At 39.0% G+C, this 19,365-nt stretch overlaps 1 protein-coding gene across 2 annotated transcripts in view; it reads left to right on the plus strand.

The window, feature by feature from the left end:
* Window positions 1-19,365, plus strand: part of SPAG17 (sperm associated antigen 17) — a 259,459-nt gene that overhangs the window by 140,524 nt on the left and 99,570 nt on the right. For both annotated transcript variants that reach the window (XM_064282366.1, XM_003409619.4), the window contains exon 18: window positions 15,055-15,209. In XM_064282366.1, the coding sequence (XP_064138436.1) occupies window positions 15,055-15,209 (155 nt within the window). The remainder of the gene's footprint in view (window positions 1-15,054; window positions 15,210-19,365) is intronic.

Below are 19,365 nucleotides of genomic sequence, written 5' to 3' on the forward strand. Positions count from 1 at the left end.
TAGTATTCCGTGTTTTTCTATGTTTTGAAATACCTTCAATAGTAATGGTGTTAAGTCTTCTCTGAAGGTTTGGTAGAACTCTGCAGTGAAGCCGTCTGGGCCAGGACTTTTTTTTGTTGGAAGTTTTTTGATTACCGTTTCAATCTCTTTTTTTGTTATGGGTCTATTTAGTTGTTCTACTTCTGAATGTGTTAGTTTAGGTAGTTAGTATTGTTTCAAGAATTTATCCATTTCTTCTAGGTTTTCAAATTTGTTAGAGTACAATTTTATGTAGTAATCTGATATGATTCTTTTAATTTCATTTGGTTCTGTTGTGATGTGGTCCTTCTCATTTCTTATTCAGGTTATTTGTTTCCTTTCCTGTTTTTCTTTAGTCAGTCTAGCCAATGGTTTATCAATTTTGTTAATTTTTTCAAAGAACCAGCTTTTGGCTTTGTTAATTCTTTCAACTGTTTTTCTATTGTCTAATTCATTTAGTTCAGCTCTAATTTTTATTATTTGTTTTCTTCTGGTGCCTGATGCGTTCTTTTGTTGCTCACTTTCTATTTGTTCAAGTTGTCGGGACAGTTCTCTGAATTTGGCTCTTTCTTCTTTTTGTATGTGTGCATTTATCGATATAAATTGGCCTCTAAGCACTGCTTTTGCTGTGTCCCAGAGGTTTTGATAGGAAGTATTTTCATTCTCGTTGCTTTCTAAGAATTTCCTTATTCCCTCCTTGATGTCTTCTATAACCCAGTCTTTTTTCAGGAGGGTATTGTTCATTTTCCAAGTATTTGATTTCTTTTCCCTAGTTTTTCTGTTATTGATTTCTAGCTTCATTGCCTTGTGGTCTGAGAAAATGCTTTGTAATATTTCGATGTTTTGGATTCTGGAAAGATTTGTTTTATGACCTAATATGTGGTCTATTCTAGAGAATGTTCCATGTGCACTAGAAAAAAAAGTATATTTTGCAGCAGTTGGGTGGAGAGTTCTGTATAAGTCAATGAGGTCAAGTTGGTTGATTGTTGTAAGTAGGTCTTCCATGTCTCTACTGAGCTTCTTACTGGATGTCCTGTCCTTCTCTGAAAGTGGTGTGTTGAAGTCTCCTACTATAATTGTGGAGGTGTCTATCTCACTTTTCAATTCTGTTAAAATTTGATTTATGTATCTTGCAGCCCTGTCATTAGGTGCGTAAATATTTAATATGGTTATGTCTTCCTGATGAATTGTCCCTTTTATCATTATATAGTGTCCTTCTTTATCCTTTGTGGTGGATTTAAGTCTAAAGTCTATTTTGTCAGAAATTAATATTGCTACTCCTCTTCTTTTTTGCTTATTGTTTGCTTGATATATTTTTTTCCATCCTTTGAGTTTTAGTTTGTTTGTGTCTCTAAGTCTAAGGTGTGTCTCTTGTAGGCAGCATATAGATGGATCGTGTTTCTTTATCCAGTCCGTGACTCTCTGTCTCTTTATTGGTGCATTTAGTCCATTTACATTCAGCATAATTATAGATAAATAAGTTTTTAGTGCTGTCATTTTGATGCCTTTTCATGTGTGTTGTTGTCCATTTCATTTTTCCACATGCTTTTTTGTGCTGAGACGTTTTTCTTAGTAGCTTGTGAGATCCTCATTTTCATAATGTTTAACTATGTGTTTATCGAGTCGTTACGTTTTTCTTGGCTTTTTTCTTGAGTTATGGAATTGTTATTCCTTTTTGTAGTTACCTTTTTATTTACCCCTATTTTTCTAAGTAAAAACCTAACTTGTATCCTTCTATATCGCCTCGTATCACTCTCCATCTAGCAGTTCAATGCCTCCTATATTTAGTCCCTCTTTTTGATTATTGTGATCGTTTACCTATTGATTTCCATGATTTCCTGTTATGTGTATTATTTTGTTTATTTATTTATTTTTTAGAATTAGTCTTAATTTGATTGTTTTTGTGCTTTCCCTATTTGAGTTGCATTGATATCAGGACGTTCTGTTTTGTGACCTTGTATTGTGCTGGTACCTGATATTATTGGTCATCCGGCCAAACAATCTTCTTTAGCATTTCTTGCAGTCTTGGTTTAGTTTTTGCAAATTCTCTAAACTTGTGTTTATCTGTAAATATCTTAATTTCTCCTTCATATTTCAGAGAGAGTTTTGCTGGATATATGATCCTTGGTTGGCAGTTTTTCTCATTCAGTGCTCTGTATACGTCGTCCCATTCCCTTCTTGCCTGCATGGTTTCTGCTGAGTAGTCTGAACTTATTCTTATTGATTCTCCCTTGAAGGAAACCTTTCTTTTCTCCCTGGCTGCTTTTAAAATTTTCTGTTTGTCTTTGGTTTTGGCAAGTTTGATGATAATATGTCTTGGTGTTTTTCTTTTTGGATCAATCTTAAATGGGGTTCGATGAGCATCTTGGATAGATATCCTTTCGTCTTTCATGATGTCAGGGAAGTTTTGTGTCAGGATTTCTTCAACTATTTTCTCTGTGTTTTCTGTCCCCCCTCCCTGTTCTGGGACTCCAGTCACTCGCAAGTTATCCTTCTTGATAGAGTCCCACATGATTCTTAGCGTTTCTTCATTTTTTTTAATTCTTTTATCTGATTTTTTTTCAGCTATGTTGGTGTCCAGAAGTCCCAGTCTACATTCTAATTGGTCGAGTCTGCTCCTCTGACTTTCTATTGCGTTGTCAAATTCTGTAATTTTATTGTTAATCTTTTGGATTTCTACATGCTGTCTCTCTATGGATTCTTGCAACTTGTTCATTTTTCCACTATGTTCTTGAATAATCTTTTTGAGTTCTTCAACAGTTTTATCAGTGTGTTCCTTGGCTTTTTCTGCATTTATCCTAATTTCATTTGTGATATCTTTAAGCATTCTGTAAATTAGTTTTTTATATTCTGTATCTGATAATTCCAGGATTGTATCTTCATTTGGGAAAGATTTTGATTCTTTTGTTTGGGGGGTTGGAGAAGCTGTCATGGTCTATTTCTTTATGTGGTTTGATATGGACTGCTGTCTCCGAGCCATCACTGGGAAACTAGATTTTCCAGGTAGTCAGCTAAAAAAAAATGCAGTCAGATCCCTATCTGAATTCTCCCTCTGGCTCCAGGTATTCGGATGTTAATGGGGCTGCCTGGGGAGGGTGGGGGAGGGATCAGAGAGCTAGGAGTGTAGCACCACAGAATATAGAGCCGAACACCGCGTTCACGCTCCGCCCCTGTCCACCAAAATCCGGGCGGGACAGGTCCCCGGCTATGACGCTGCTTTCCTTGCTCGGAGACCAGTCACTTCCTCCCGGGGACTTCTGCCTCCTGTGCGCGGCACCGCTCGCGCGCACTGGGTGGGCGTTTCCCGCACAAATGGTTGGGCCCACCCCCAGGGTCTATTCAGGCGAATATAATTGGGCCCTGCGGTCATGCCCCGCCCGTGCACGCGCCCAAATCCCAGCGGGACGACTTCCCTGCTGGGACGCTGCTTTCCCGTTCCAGGACCAGTCACTTCCTCCCGGGGTCTTCTCCTTCCAGTGCGCCACACCTCTCGCGCGAACTGGGTAGGCGTCACCCGCACGGCCAGGTGGGCCTGCCCCCTGGGTCAATTCAGGGGAATAAAAATGGACCCCGCACTCACGCCCCGCCCGCGTGCACGCCCCGCCTGCGCACGCGCCCAAATCCCAGCGGAATGGCTCCCTGTCTGGGACTCTGCTTTCCCCGCTCCGAGACCAGTCACTTCCGGGGATTTCTCCCACGGGTGTGCCGCGCCACACGCGCGGACTGGGTGTGCGTCCTCCCGCACGAGCGTGTGGGCCCCGCCCCGGGGTCACTTTAGGGAAATATAGCTGACCCCCTCCCCCGCTCGCGCCCCGCCTGCTTCTCGCCTAACTCCCGGCGGGACGGCTCCCCCGCTGGGAGCTGTTCTCCCCACTCCCAGATCAGTCACTGCCTCCCGGGTGCTTCTCCATCCGGCTGCGCCTCTACGCCGCCCGCGCCAACCAGCTAGACTTCCTCCCGGGATGGGTTCGGGGGGGGAAGGGGTGGGCCCCCCTTCTGTGCCGTCTGCCCCCCTGGGCTCTGCCCCAGATCGGGCTCCGAAGGTCACCTGCCTGGTACGCTGGCTCCTGGTTCTGAAAACGGTCGCTGTCTGCCCGTATTTGTTCGTTTTCTGTCTCTAAGATTGTGCTTGTTGTTCAAAGTTCGTAGATTGTTATGTATGTGATCGATTCCCTTGTTTTTCCGAGTCTTTGTTGCAAGAGGGATCCGAGGTAGCGTCCACCTAGTCCGCCATCTTGGCCCCCGACCTGCCTCTTCGCTCTTATTAATAATCAGACACTTTTTATTATGGGACAGTCTATATGAGGTAGAGGGAGGTTGTCAATAACTGCCCTTCATTGTAGGGTGATTTGGCTGGGTGGTTTCCTTGGGAGATCTATGAATATTTGGCATATTAGATCTGTTCTCTTGGACCATTTAGATTTTATAGTAAAAAAAAAAAAATCTAATCTCCTTTCTGAAAGGCATAAACTTGCCTGTTAGGATTTTGGGAGATAGGTTGGGGGAGGAGTTTAGGCCTCTTACCATTCAGTATCTAGACCTGCACTGCCCAGTACTATAGCCAGCAGTCACTTGTGGCTTCTGAGCACTTGAAATGTAGCTTGTCCAAACTGAGATGTGCTGTAACATAAAAACAAACACCTTTATTTCAAGCACTTAATTAAAAAAAAAAAAGAATGTGATATATCTCATTAATAATTTTACATCCATTACATATTAAAATGATAATATTTTGGATATATCAGGCTAAGTAAAATATATTATTAAAATTAATTTTACCGGTTTCTTTTTACTTTTTAAAATGTGGCTAGATTAAATTTAAAATTACAGATGCAGCTCACATTTGTGGCTTACCTTATGTTTCTATAGGATCTCGCTGACTTAGGCTTTTGTAAAATTCCCTTCTGTGCTGTACCTCTCCCTCATCTGTGTCTAGGTCTCCTGTTCATAGAAGTCACTGATTTAGCTTCTGTAGATAATAATCCTCCCTTCTTCTGTGGAAGTGGGAAAGAGGCAGGTAGGTATCTGACCACTGGAAACTGTCAAAATGACCTGGGGGGCCAAACTGCTTCCTAAAAACACTTTAAATAATCTTCCTATTTTCAGCCCCATTTTTACCTCACTTTCAGAAATAGAGAGTACTGTCTTTTCTGCATGCAAATAGGGTCTCTTCCCGAAGTAATCTTCTTGTCGTTAGGTGCCATCAAGGCAGTTCCAACTCATAGTGACCCTATATACAACAGAATGAAACACTGCCTGGTTCTGCACCACACTCACAATGGTTGTTATGCTTGAGCCCCTTGTTGCAGCCACTGTGTAAATCCATCTCATTGAGGGTCTTCCTCTTTTTTGCTGACCCTCTACTTTACCAAGCATGATGTCCTTATCCAGGGGCTCGTCCCTCCTGATAACATGTCCAAAGTACATGAGACAAATCTCCTTGCTTCTAAGGAGAATTCTGGCTGTACTTCCAAGACAAGTTCGTTTGTTCTTCTGGCAGTCCATGGTATATTCAATATTCTTTGACAACACCACCATAATTCAGAAGCATCAATTTTTTTCAGTCTTCCAAATTCATTGTACAGCTTTCACACACATATGAGGTGATTGAAAACACTATGGCTTTGGTCAGGGGCACCTTAATCCTTAAAGTGACATCTCTGATTTTAACACTTCAAAGAGGTCTTTTGCAGTAAATTTGTCCAATGCAATATGTCATTTAATTTCCTGACTGCTGTTTCCATGGGCATTGATTGTGGATCCAAGTAAAATGAAATCCTTGACAGCTTCAGTCTTTTCTCTATTTATCACGATGTTGCTTTATTGGTCCAATTGTGAGGATTTTTGTTTTCTTTTTTTTTATGTTGGGGTATAATCCATACTGAAGGCTGTAGTCTGATCCTTATCAGTAAGCGCTTGAAGTTCTCTTCACTTTCAGTAAGCAAGGTTGTGTCATCTGCATATCACAGGTTCTTAATGAGACTTCCTCCAATCCTGATGCCCCATTCTTCCTCATATAGTTCAGCTTCTCAGATTATTTGCTCAGCATACAGAGTGAATAAATATGGTGAAAGGATACCATCTTGATGCACACATTTCCTGACTTTAAGACATGCAGTATCTCCTAGTTCTATTGGAAAGATTGTATCTTGGTCCACATACAGGTTCCTCACAAGCACAATTAAGTGTTCTGGAATTCCCATTCTTCGCAATGTTATCCATAATTTGTTATGATCCACACAGTCGAATGCCTTTGCATAGTCTGTAAAACACAGGTAAATATCTTTCTGGTATTTGCTGCTCTTAGCCAATATCTATCTGACATTGGTAATGATATCCCTTATGCCATGTCCTCTTCTGAATCCAGCTTGAATTCCTGGTGGTTCCCTGTCTGTTGCAATGGCTTTTGAATGATCTTCAGCAAAATTTTACTCATTTGTGATATTAATAATATCGTTCAATAATTTCCGCATTCTGTTGGATCACCTTTCTTTGGAATAGGCACAAATATGGACATCTTCCAGTCACTTGGGCAATTAGCTGTCTTCCAAATTTCTTGGCAGAGATGAGTGAGTGCCTCCAGTGCTGCATGCATTTGTTGAAACCTCTCAATTGGTAGCCTGTCAATTGCTGGAGCCTTATTTTTGGACAACACCTTCAGTACAGTTTGAACTTCTTCCTTCAGTACCATCAGTTCTTGATCATATGCTATCTCCTGAAATGGTTGAACATCAGTCAACTCTTTTTGGTACAGCAACTTTGTGTATTTCTTCCATCTTCTTTTGATGCTTACTCCGTCATTTAATATTTTCCCCATAGAATCCTTCCATATTGCAACTCAAGGCTTAAAATTTTTCTTTAGTTCTTTCAGCTTGAGAAATATTAAGCGTGTTCTTCTCTTTGTGCATTTCATTTTAATACTTTGTCTTCTTGAGTTGCCCTTTGAAACCTTCTGTTCAACTCTTTGCTTCATCATTTCTTCCTTTCACTTTAGCTATTGTATGTTCAGGAGCAAGTTTCAGAGTCTCTTCTGACATTCATTTTGGTTTTTTCTTCCTTTCCTGTCTTTTTAATGACCTTTTGCTTTCTTCTTGTATTATGTCCTTGATGTCGTTCCACAATTCGTCTGGTCTTCAGTCATTAGTGTTCAATGCATCAAATCTATTCTTGAGATGATCTCTAAATTTAGGTGCAATATACTCAAGGTCATATTTTGGCTCACGTGGACTTGTTCTAATTTTCTTCAACTTGAACTTGCACATGAGCAACTGATGGTCTCTTTTGCAGTCAGCCCTTAGCCTTGTTCTGACTGATAATATTGAGCTTCTCCATCATCTCTTTCCACAGATGCAGTTGATTTGATTCCTGTGTATTCCATCTGGCGAGGTCCATGTGTATAGTCGATGTTTATGTTGGTGAAAAAAGGTATTTGCAATGAAGAAGTCTGGGGTCTTACAAAACTCTATCATGTGATCTCCAGCATCATTTCTATCACCAAGGCCATATTTTCCAACTACTTTCCTTCTTCTTCTTTGTTTCCAACTTCCAGATTCCAATTGTCATAAATTATCAATGCATCCAAATTGCATGTTCGATTAATTTCAGACTGCAAAAGTTGGTAAAAATTTTCAATTTCTTCATCTTTGGCCTTAGTGGTTCATGGGTAAATTTGAATTATAGTGATATTAATTAGTCTTCCTTACTTTTTATAGGCGTGTGCATATTTTCCTATCGCTGACAGTATTGTACGTGGAAATAGGCCTTGAAAAGTCTTTTTGATGATGAATGTGACACCACTCCTCTTCAATTAGTCATTCCCAGCATAGTAGACCATATGATTTTTTGATTCAAAATGGCCAATACCAGCCCATTTCAGCTCACTAATGCCTAGGATATTGATCTCCAGGTGTTCTATTTCATTTTGAACAACTTCCAATTTTCCTAGATTCATACTTTGTACATTCCACGTTCTGATTACTAATGGATGTTTGCAGCTGTTTCTTCTCATTTTGAGTCATGCCACATCAGCAAATGAAGGTCTTGAAAGCTTGACTCCATCCATGTTGTTAAGGCTGACTCTTCTTTTAGGAGACAGCTCTTCCCCAGTCATAGTTTGAGTGCCTTCCAACCCGAGGGGCTCATCTTCCATCACTGTATCAGACTATGTCCCACTGCTATTCATAAGGTTTTCACTGGCTAATTTTTTCAGAAGTAGACCCGCCAGGTCTTTCTTCCTAGTCTATCTTAGTCTGGAAGCTCCGCTGAAACCTGTCCAACATGGGTGATCCTGCAGATATTTGAATACTGGTGGCATAACTTCCAGCATCAAAGCAACACCCTAGCCACCAAAGTAAGACAACTGACAGATATGTGGTAAAAATTAATCTTACAATTCAGCTGTCTAAGTTCTGATGAGTCAGTTAACACTTATCCTTCTGCTTTCCAGCTTCTAAAATTTTGTTTCCTTTGTCTCTTCTGTAGCCTTCAACTTTGTGATATTAAAGAACAATAGTTTTATTCATCCTTTAGTGAGATATCAGGGAATGTGTGTTTTGTATTCCTTCTTTAAGTGAAAGTGCATTTCAGAATTTATTGTATTTCAATTTGGCTCTGTCCTCATCATACCATAATACTGCACTTTTCAAGGTCATCAATAATCTCTGTCTTTCTAAATCCAGTGAACACTTATCTTTCTTATCCTCCTTGACCTTTAACAATATCACAGAGTTGATCACTTCCATATGAAATACTCTCTGCTTTTGTGGTTAAGAGCTTGACTCCTAACCAAAAGGTAGGCAGTTCAAATCCACCAGCCACTCCTTAGAAACCCTATGGGGCAGTTCTTCTCTGTACTATAGGGTCACTATGAGTCAGAATCGACTTGACAGCAATGAGTTTTTTGTTTTTTTTTTATATACTCTATTTTCTACCTCTGATTTCCAGCATTCCACACTGTATTCCTCCTCGGTGCTTCATTTGGAATTTGGTTGACTTCTCCTCCACTCAATATCTAAATTTTGAAGTTCATCAAGGCTCAGCCCTGGACCATCTTCTCTTCTCTGTAACCACCCTCTTTGGATGATCTCATTTATTATAAAGCTGATGGCTCCTAAATTTGTATCTTCCAAATTACCTCCCTCCCTTGAGCTCCACGTTCATCTACCTAACTCCACATTCCACTTCCATTTCTGATAGATATCACAAACTTAGTGTCCCATATAAAGCTGGTGATTGTCCAACCTAAGCATGTTTCTCCCTGTTTCCTCTCAGAAAATGTAATCATTATTCAACTGCTCCAGCCAAAAGGCTAAGACTCATTTTCCATTCCAGCCTTTCATTTGTGCTCCACATCTGATCCATCGTTGAGTTTTGAGGGGTACATCTCCAAAATATATCTGAAATCTCTTCATTCTTTCCACTGCTGCTACAGTAATCAAACTACTATCTTTTCCTTCTACTGCAATATCCTCCTAATTGTTAACCTGCTTTCACTTTTCCCTATACCAACCCATTCTCCACATATCAGAAATTCCATCAATTTCATCTTCTTATATGCTCCTTTCTAACTCCAAAATGATCTATAAAAAATTTAATCAGATTTTTTAGGAACATTCAAATCCCTCCCAGGGCCTGTAAAACCTGATAATAGCCAAACTCTTTTTTTTTTTATCACTTCCCCCAGTTCATTATGCTTTAGTCACACTATTCTCATTTCTGTTCTTTATTTCCTTTATTGCAGTTATCACAATTTGTATTATATATAGTATGTATGTGTATGTTTTTTTGTTGACTGGCTCCCTAACAAAATATAGACTACCCCTAAAACAGGTGCCTTGCCTTTCTTGTTCATTGTTGTTTTCCCAGTACCTGCATGGTGCTTGGCACATAGTAGGTGCTCATTTCTAATGAAAGAATTAACTAACTAATCAACGATACTAATAATATTGGTACAGAATAAAGGGCACAAGCCAAGTAGTGAAATAAGACAAGAATGATATTATACGAAAACTTTTCAAACACTTTTTAAGAAAAGCTATAGCCCTGAGAAACATAGTGCTGTATTTCCTACTGGCTAGCACAAATATACTCATATGAAAACACAAAGATTGTGATCTTTCACTGTTGGATAGAAAGGAGAATATATGTTTACTAGAAAAAAGCACAGTTGTTTTCTGGGTTTATACTCAGAGGAATTTGCCTTTCAAAAAAAAGTCTGTAATGGATAATACCCCTGTGTAGCAATTTTTTTTAAATGCTAAGATATTCACCACATGTGTATTTCTTGTATTGATCCTCAGGGAACAGATGTAAGAGTTTAAGTGCCACTCCGTAAAGGCATTCATACAGAGGACTGGATTGAGGAAGCAAATGTATTATTTTGATTATGCTACCAGTGTACAATTGAAAGCAAAAGAAAACAGCCCTTTCCTAACATAATGTGTAATTCCATGCCTTCAGACCATCCAAACGGTAGAGAGCTGAGAGCTGCCCACACCAGATTAATATTAAAAAACAGAACAAAAAACCCACAGCTGTCGAACTGATTTTCCTATGGACATATTTCCTTCTGTAGATTGGCAGTGAGCAGGAAACAGGACTGCCAGCTGCCCACTGCAGCCCTCTATTGGTGCTGCTGTTAGAGGGTGGCATGTTTTGGAAAATTCAAATAGAAACCATGCATGTCAGAAAGACCACTCATTTGTTTCACTGGAGAGCTTCTGTGAAGTGGGAGAGGGTAGATTTCAGGGTCAAAAGACTGGCCTGAGCCCTGGCACCAGCACTTACTAACTCTGTGCTCTTGGACAAGCCTCTTATACTCTCTCAGCCCCAATATGTTGAAAATGAGGATTCTAATAATAATTCTAACAATTTAAATCCCACGTGTCTGTCAATTTCTTGTACAGTGGGGGCTTGTGTGTTGCAGCGATGCTGAAAGCTATGCCACTGGTATTCAGATACCAGCAGGGTCACCCATGGTGAACAGGTTTCAGCCGAGTTTCCAGACTGACAGACTAGGAAGAAGGATCCACCAGTCTATTTTTGAAAAGAATTGGCCAGTGAAAACCTTATGAATAGCAGCAAACCATTGTCTGATATAGTTTCAGAAGATGAGTTCCCCAGGTTGAAAGGCACTCAAAAGATGACTGAGAAAGAGCTGCCTCCTCAAAGTAGAGTCGACCTTAATGACGTGGGTGGAGTCAAGCTTTCAGGACTTTCGTTTGCTGATGTGGCACAACTCAAAATAAGAAGAAAGAGCTGCAAACATCCATTAATAATCGGAACCTGGAATTAAGAAGTATGAATCTAGGAAAATTGGAATCATCAAAAATGAAATGGAATGCATAAAATCGATGTCCTAGGCATTAGTAAGCTGAAATGGACTGGTATTGGCCACTTTGAATTGCACAATCCTATGGTCTACTCTGCTAGGAATGACAACTTGAAGAGGAATGGTGTTGCATTCATTGTCAAAAAGAACATTTCAAGATCTATCTTTAAGTACGGTGCTGTCAGTGACCGATAATATCCACATGCCTAGAAGGAAAACCAGCTAAAGTGACTGTTATTCAAATTTACACATCAACCACTAAGGCCAAAGAAGATTTTTACCGACTTCTGCAGTCTGAAATTGATTGAACATGCAATCAGGATGCATTGATAATTAGAGGTGATTAGAACGCGAAAGTTGGAAACAAAAAAGGATCAGTAGTTGGAAAATATGGCCTTGGTGATAGAAACAATGCCAGAGATCACATGATAGAATTTTGCAAGACCAACAACTTCTTCATTGTAAATACCTTTTTTCACCAACATAAATGGTGATTATACACATGGACCTCACCAGATGGAATACACAGGAACAAAATCTACTACATCTGTGGAAAGAGATGATGGAAAAGCTCAATATCATCAGTCATAACAAGGCCAGGGGCTTACTGTGGAACAGACCATCAACTGCTCATGTGCAAGCTCAAGTTGAAACTGAAGAAAATTAGAGCAAGTCGACGAGAGCCAAAGTACAACCTTGAGTATAACCCACCTGAATTTAGAGACCATCTCAAGAACAGATTTGACACATTGAACACTAGTGACCAAAGACCAGATGAGTTGCGGAATGACGTCAAGGACATCATACATGAAGAAAGCAAGAAGTCGTTAAAAAGATGGCAAGGGAAGAAAAGACCAAAATGTATGTCAGAAGAGACACTGAAACTTGCTCTTGAACGTCGAGCAGCTAAAGCAAAAGGAAGAAACGAGAAACAAAAGAATTGAACAGAAGATTTCAAAGGGTAGCTGGAGAAGATAAAGTATTATAATGACATATGCAAGGAGCTGGAGATAAAAAACCGAAAGGAAAGAACATGCTCAGCATTTCTCAAGCTGAAAGAACTGAAGAAAAAAATTCAAGCCTCGAGTTGCAATAGTGAAGGATTCTATGGGGGAAAATATTAAATGACACAGGAAGCATCAAAAGAAGATGGAAGGAATACACAGAGTCATTGTGCCAGAAAGAATTGGTGGACATTCAACCATTTCAAGAGGTGGCATATGATCAGGAACCGATGGTAGTGAAGGAAGAAGTCCAAGCTGCACGGAAGACATTGGCAAAAAGCAAGGCTCCAGGAATTGACAGGCTATCAATTGAGATGTTTCAACAAACAGATGCAGCTCTGGAAGTGCTCACTTATCTATGCCAAGAAATTTGGAAGACAGTTACCTGGCCAACCGACTGGAAGAGATCCATAATTATGCCTATTCCCAAGAAAGATGACCCAACCAAATGTGGAAATTACCTAACAATATCTTTAATATCACACACAAGCAAAATTTTGCCGAAGATCATTCAAAAGCGGCTGCAGCAGTATATCGACAGGGAACTGCCAGAAATTCAGGCCAGATTCGGAAGAGGACATGGAACCAAGGATATCATTGCTGATGTCAGATGGATTCTGGCTGAAAGCAAAGAATACCAGAAGGATGTTTTCCTGTGTTTTATTGACTATGCCAAGGCATTTGGCTATGTGGATCATAACAAATTATGAATAACATTGCGAAGAATGGGAATTCCAGAACACTTAATTGTGCTCTTGAGGAACCTGTACATAAATCAAGAGGCAGTTATGCAGACATAACAAGGGGATACTGCCTGGTTTAAAGTCAGCAAACATGTGTGTCAGGGTTGTTTCCTTTCACCATACCTGTTCAATCTGTATGCTGAGCAAATAACCCAAGATGGGCTATGTGAATAAAAAACGCAGCTTCAGGATTGGAGGAAGACTCATTAACAACCTGTAACATGCAGATGACACAACCTTGCTTGCTGAAAGTGAAGAGGCCTTGAAGAACTTGCTGATGAAGATCAAAGACCACAGCCTTCGGTATGGATTACACCTCAACATAAAGAAAACAAAATCCTCACAACTGGACCAATGAGCAACATCATGATAAACAGAGAAAAGACTGAAGTTGTCAAGGATTTCATTTTACTTGGATCCACAGTCAACACCCATGGAAGCAGCAGTCAAGAAATTAAAAGATGCTTTGCACTGGGCAAATTTGCTGCAAAGGACCTCTTTAAAGTGTTGAAAAAGAAAGATGTCACCTTGAAGACTAAGGTGGGCCTGACCCAAGTCATTTTATTCTCAATCACATCATATGCATGTGAAACCTGGACAGAGGATAAGAAAGACTGAAGAGGAATTGGCACCTTTGAATTGCAGCATTGGCAAAGAATATCAAATATACCATGGACTGCCAAAAGAACAAACAAATCTGCCTCGGAAGAAGTACAACCAGGATGCTCCTTTGAAGCAAGGATGGTGAGACTGCATCTTATATACTTTGGACATGTCGTCAGAAAGGATCAGTCCCTGGAGATGGACATCATGCTTTTTAAAGTACAGGGTCAGCAGAAAAGAGGAAAACCTTCAATGAGATGGATTGACACAGTGGCTAAAATAATGAGCTCAAGCATAACAACGGTTGTGAGCACGGCTAAGGTCTGGGCAGTGTTTCATTCTGTGGTATATAGGCTCAGTATGATTTGGAACTAACTCGAAGGCACCTAACAACAACAACAACAACAATTTAAAATGGGAAAAGTAATCATATCTATTCATTTGGGTTTTTTAATAATGATAAAATGAGATAATCTATATGAAGGCGTGGAAAACGCTGAATAAATAACTGCTTGACCTAATTATTATTTATAAGCGCTGATGACACAGTGATTAAGAGCTTGGCTACTAACCAAAAGGTCAACAGTTCGAACCCACCAGCTGCTCCTTGGAAACCTTACGGGGCAGTTCTACTCTGTCCCGTAGGGCTGCTATGAGTCAGAATCAATTCAACAGCGACGGGTTTGGTTTTGGTTTTTCATCCTTAAGGAAGAGCCCTTGAGGAAATGTCTGTATGCCTGTTGTTGTTGTTGGGTGTCATGGAGTTGATTTCAACTCGTAGTGACTTCATGTGACAAAGTAAAACTGCCCCGTAAGGTTTTCTTGACTGTAATCTTTATGGGGGCATATCACCAGATATTTTTCCCACAGAGCTAGCTGCTGGGTGGGTTTGAACCACAATCCTTTCGGCTAGTAGCTGAGCACTCAACCATTGCATCACCAGGGCTCCTTGCCTGTATGCTTTAAAAAAAAACTCATTGTGATCGAGTAGATTCCAATTCATAGTGACACTATAGGACAGAATAGAACTGCCCCATAGGGTTTCCAAGGAGCGCCTGGTGGATTTGAACTGCTGACCTTTTGGTTAGCAACTGTAGCTCTTAACCATTATGCCACCATGGTTTCCTGTATGCCTAGAACTTATCATTTATTTTTCTATAAGAGTTGCTTAAATGCCCAGAAAAATATATACCATTTATGCTCCCAGTTTCTAGCAATTAGGAGACAATCCTCTGGGAATCTAAACTAAGAATGTGGAGATAAGGGGACAAAGAAAAGGGCAACAGAGAAATGCCCTAGCAGGAGGCACCCTCTTGGGAAAAAAAAGGCATAACAATTGCATTATTTCTATTTCCAGGTTCTTCAAGAAGCCAATCAGCAGTACAGGTGTATCGATTCCTATTACCATACCCAAGACAACTCTCTGCTCTTAGTCTTTCATAACCCAATGAACACACAACGTCTGCATCGCGAATGTTGGAATATTGCTCTTCACTCCAACGTTGGATTCAGGTAACCAACTTAGCTTAGTTAACTATATAGTTAGTTAGTTTAGTTTAGTTAGCTTCTTACTTAATTTCCTTCTTAGTTCCTTAGGCTAAACTAGGTGGTTCAATTCAAATAAGAACATTTGTGTGGTACGATAGATCCAATTCAACTCACCAGATTGAATGTCCGTTGTATGCTAGGCACTGTGATTGGCACTGAAGCCGTACCACTGAAAAACACAGACATTGTTCTTGCTCTCATGAAGCCCGGTGGGGATGTTAAATTACATTTTATTCATTTAGGCTCCAGTAAGACTGCCTCTGAAAGATTTCAACGACATTCAGCATGCTGGTTTTGGGTAACTCCACTTGATCTGGGAGGATGAAAAGTAGAGCAATTGAGTGACATACCAACATAACAGTCAAGTTTCCAGCAAGCTGAGATCTCTAGGAACCAGTGTTGTGTTTTGTTTTGTTTTTATTTTCCTGTCCCAGCTCCTTAGTGATTTCTTTGCTTTCCTAGAACTGTTTTATCTCTCCTCATTAATAACGAGGCCATTTCATTATTTTCTCCTACTGTTTAATGTATAAAAAACAAAAAACTGTTGCTGTTGATTTGATTCTAACTCACAGCAACCCCATAGGACAGAGTAGAACTGCCCCCATAGGGTTTCCAAGGCTGTAATTTTTACAGAAGCAGACTGCCAAATCTTTTCTCCCATGGAGCAGCTGGGGGTTAGCAGCCTTTCAGTTAGCAGCCAAGCACTTAGCCACTGTGCCACCAGGGCTCTTTGCTTAATGTTTATTATTTATTTGTATATCACTGTTTTAGTTCCAAGGGCTGGAGAAAGATACAGAGCATGGATTTACAGAATAATTGGGGGAATAGGGTGTGCACGCACACACTAAAGTCATAAAATGGTTTTGTTTTTTTTTAAGTTAAGTCATATAATAGGTGCATCAAGAGGTCGAACTGCTAATCTGTATTTTTCTTTGTTTTGTTTCTTCATTGCAAATAATTATGATTTTCATATTTCTTCTGATCTTAGTTGCTGACGAGGACCTTCAATATAATTTTGAGATGGCGTCCACGTCTTCTTTAAAGAGAATGTTTGAATATTTAGCCATTAGGTGTGTTTTTTGGTGTACAGTTTATGTAGATACTGTTTATTAGGTTAGTAAAGTTCTCTCCCGTTACTAGTTTGCTACGAGTTCTTAATCATAAATGGTTTTTAAATCTTATCAAATTATTTTTCTGCACCAATTCAGGTGTTCATATTTCTTTCCTTTAATTGGTTAGCATGCTGAATTTCATTAATAGATATTCTAGTGTTGAACCAAACTTGCATTCCTGGGATAAAGCCAATTTGGCCATTATGTTAGTATACGTATATTGCTGGATTTGGTTTGCTGATACGTTGTTTAGAATGTTTGCCTTGTGTTCATGAGCAAGATTCAGCTGTAATTTTCCCCTTTTTAACTGTTCTTGTCCTGTTTGAGTAATGAGATTATACTAACCTCATAAATTGAGAAATTTTCTTCCTTTTTTACTTCTATTTTTTGATTTTCCAAAAAGATTTATGTAAGATTAAGATATATGTTCCTTTGGTGTTTGATAGAACTTGCAGATAAAACCATCTAGGTTTGGGGAGATGTTTAATTACTAATTTATAATTTCTTTTGTGACTGTTAGACTCTTCGGGTTTTCTACTTATTTTTGAGTTAGGTTTGATAATTTATGTATTTCTAGGACTGTGATCATTTCACCTGTCTGTAAAGTTAATTGGCATAAATTTGATGCAAATATTCTCTAACCTTTTTAATTTGTGCTACATTTTACTGTATTCCTTTTAGTTTCTAATATTTTTAATCTGTGATTTCTCTGAATTTTTGTGGATAAATCTTAACAGGGTTGCCGATTTTATTAGTATGTCTAAAGAACTAACTACTAACTCTTGCTTTCCAATTCTCTGCCCTTTTTATTTCATTTCATTATGCTATCATTTTTATTTGTGAAACCCTGGTGGCATAGTGGTTTCGACTCGATGGCACTGGGTTTTTTTTTTTTTTATCATTTTTATTATTTCATGTCAGTTAATTTCCTTGGACTGTTCGGAGGTTCTTTTACTTCTTAAATTAGAAACTTATCTCTTGATTTTCTGGGGTTTTGTTTGTTTGTTTTTCTTTATAGTATAAGCATGTAAGGAAAAATCTTTCCCCAATACCACTTTAGCAACATCCCAAAAGACCTGATTGATAATATGTTCATTATCTTTCATTTTTCGTTTCCAATATGATTTCTAATTTGACTCATGGGTTATACAGAAATAAGAATTTAATTGTAAACATTTTGGCTGTGGGCTCTTCTTTTTTTTTTTATGACTTTGTTATGCTAGCCTCATGGAATGAAATGACAATTACTTTTTTTTTTTTTTATGATTTGGCATTCCAGCACAGGGTAATCATGCATCGAAATTGACAGCTAGATTTACAAGATGCAATAGGCTTTAGTCCAGTCCTCTATCAGCTTAACTTTATGAAAGAATAACACATTGCTGCTAAGTCAATTCTGATTTATGGCAATCCTACAGGACAGAGTAGAACTGCACTATAGGGTTTCCATGGATGTAATCTTTATGGGAGCAGACTGCCACATCTTTCTCCCATGGAGCAGCTGATGGATTCAAACTGCTGACCTATTGGTTAGCAGCTGAAAGTTTAAGCACTGGGCCACCAGGGCTCCTTATTAAAATAATACAGGGCAGGAAATACAACATGACCAGAGTCTTCATCTCATCAGATGACTCAGCAGCTACCCCGTGTATAATGTCTTTTGCTTTGTTCACCCACGCTGGTTGTATATGACTGCTGAAGGTGAGCGTCAAAATACGTGTGAGTCAGCTTCACACAGAAAAGCCACAGCCTCCGTTTCTCGCCAAGGCCTGCATGCCAAGGCCTTAACATCAACTCTCAGCTGTCTCATCAAAGTGCAGTCCCACAAATATGAGGTTTCACAGCAAGCAAGGCAGTCAAAATATTGCACATTCATCTTAACTCTGTAGTTCTCCAAAAATGACACTGTTGGAAGTTGGACAACAAGGTCATTTTCCCAGGTCTGTCTAACGCTCTACTCATGTATACAGTAGCTTACATCATATAGTGCATTATCTATTTTTAGGAGGATGATACATTTCACATGGAAAATCATTTCAAGTTAGTGGCTTCCTGAGGGCTGGACAGCAGGACCCAAGGGAAGAGATGTTAGTGCTAAGGGATGATGAATAGATCATTGACAATCTTTTCATTTCTTCTAAGGGTAATCCTTTATTCAGATTTTCTACTTCTTCTTGAATTGATTTTAGTAATTTATATTTTCCTAGGGAATCACGCATGACATCCAGATTTTCTAGTCTATTGGCATGAAATTAAACACAGTATTCTCATGAAAAATGTCAGTTTCCGAGAGGTGTATTATTGTCTCTCTTTATGATTATGGATTTATCCATTTCTTTTGTTTATAGTTCTACATGTATACTGTGTGTGTGTATATTTATTTTTGAATCTGTGTTTTTAGATGTATCCTTAATGGATTGTAACTTTTATCAATATAAGATAGCCCTCTGTGTTCCTTTTAATGCTTTGCATCTTGAGTTTAACCATATCTGATATTATTGAACATTCTTTCTTTATGTAAGAACTTATTGATATAAGTTTCAATCATTTTATGTGTCAGCTAGGAATTGCGTTTCATTATATTAATGGAAACCTGACTACAGTTGTTAAACAAATAAGAGGATTATTCTTCTCATGTAGTAAGAAATGTGGAGTCAGGCCTTGCTTCACGGACAGTGCAGCTACTTACTGTGGTTACCGAGGACCCAGGCTTCTTCTAGTTTCCGATTCAGCTACCTGCCACGTTTTAATTTTTCTGCATAATTTTTCTTTTGTCAGGGGCACATCCCTATATAACAGTAGCTAGAATTTATTTTTTTAGCCATTCTGGGAGCCTCTTTTTAATAGAATTTGATCCTTTCATTTTCGTTTTTATTGATAATCTTTTTGACTTTGCTGTTACCAATTAATTTTATAAACATATTTGTATTTTAGTATTAATCCTTTTCATTCCTTTTTTTGACTGAATTTTCTTAGCTCATTCTTAGCATGTGATTTTTTTTAAAAAA

This window comes from Loxodonta africana, chromosome 3, assembly GCF_030014295.1.
Source record: "Loxodonta africana isolate mLoxAfr1 chromosome 3, mLoxAfr1.hap2, whole genome shotgun sequence".
Classification (NCBI taxonomy): domain Eukaryota; kingdom Metazoa; phylum Chordata; class Mammalia; order Proboscidea; family Elephantidae; genus Loxodonta; species Loxodonta africana.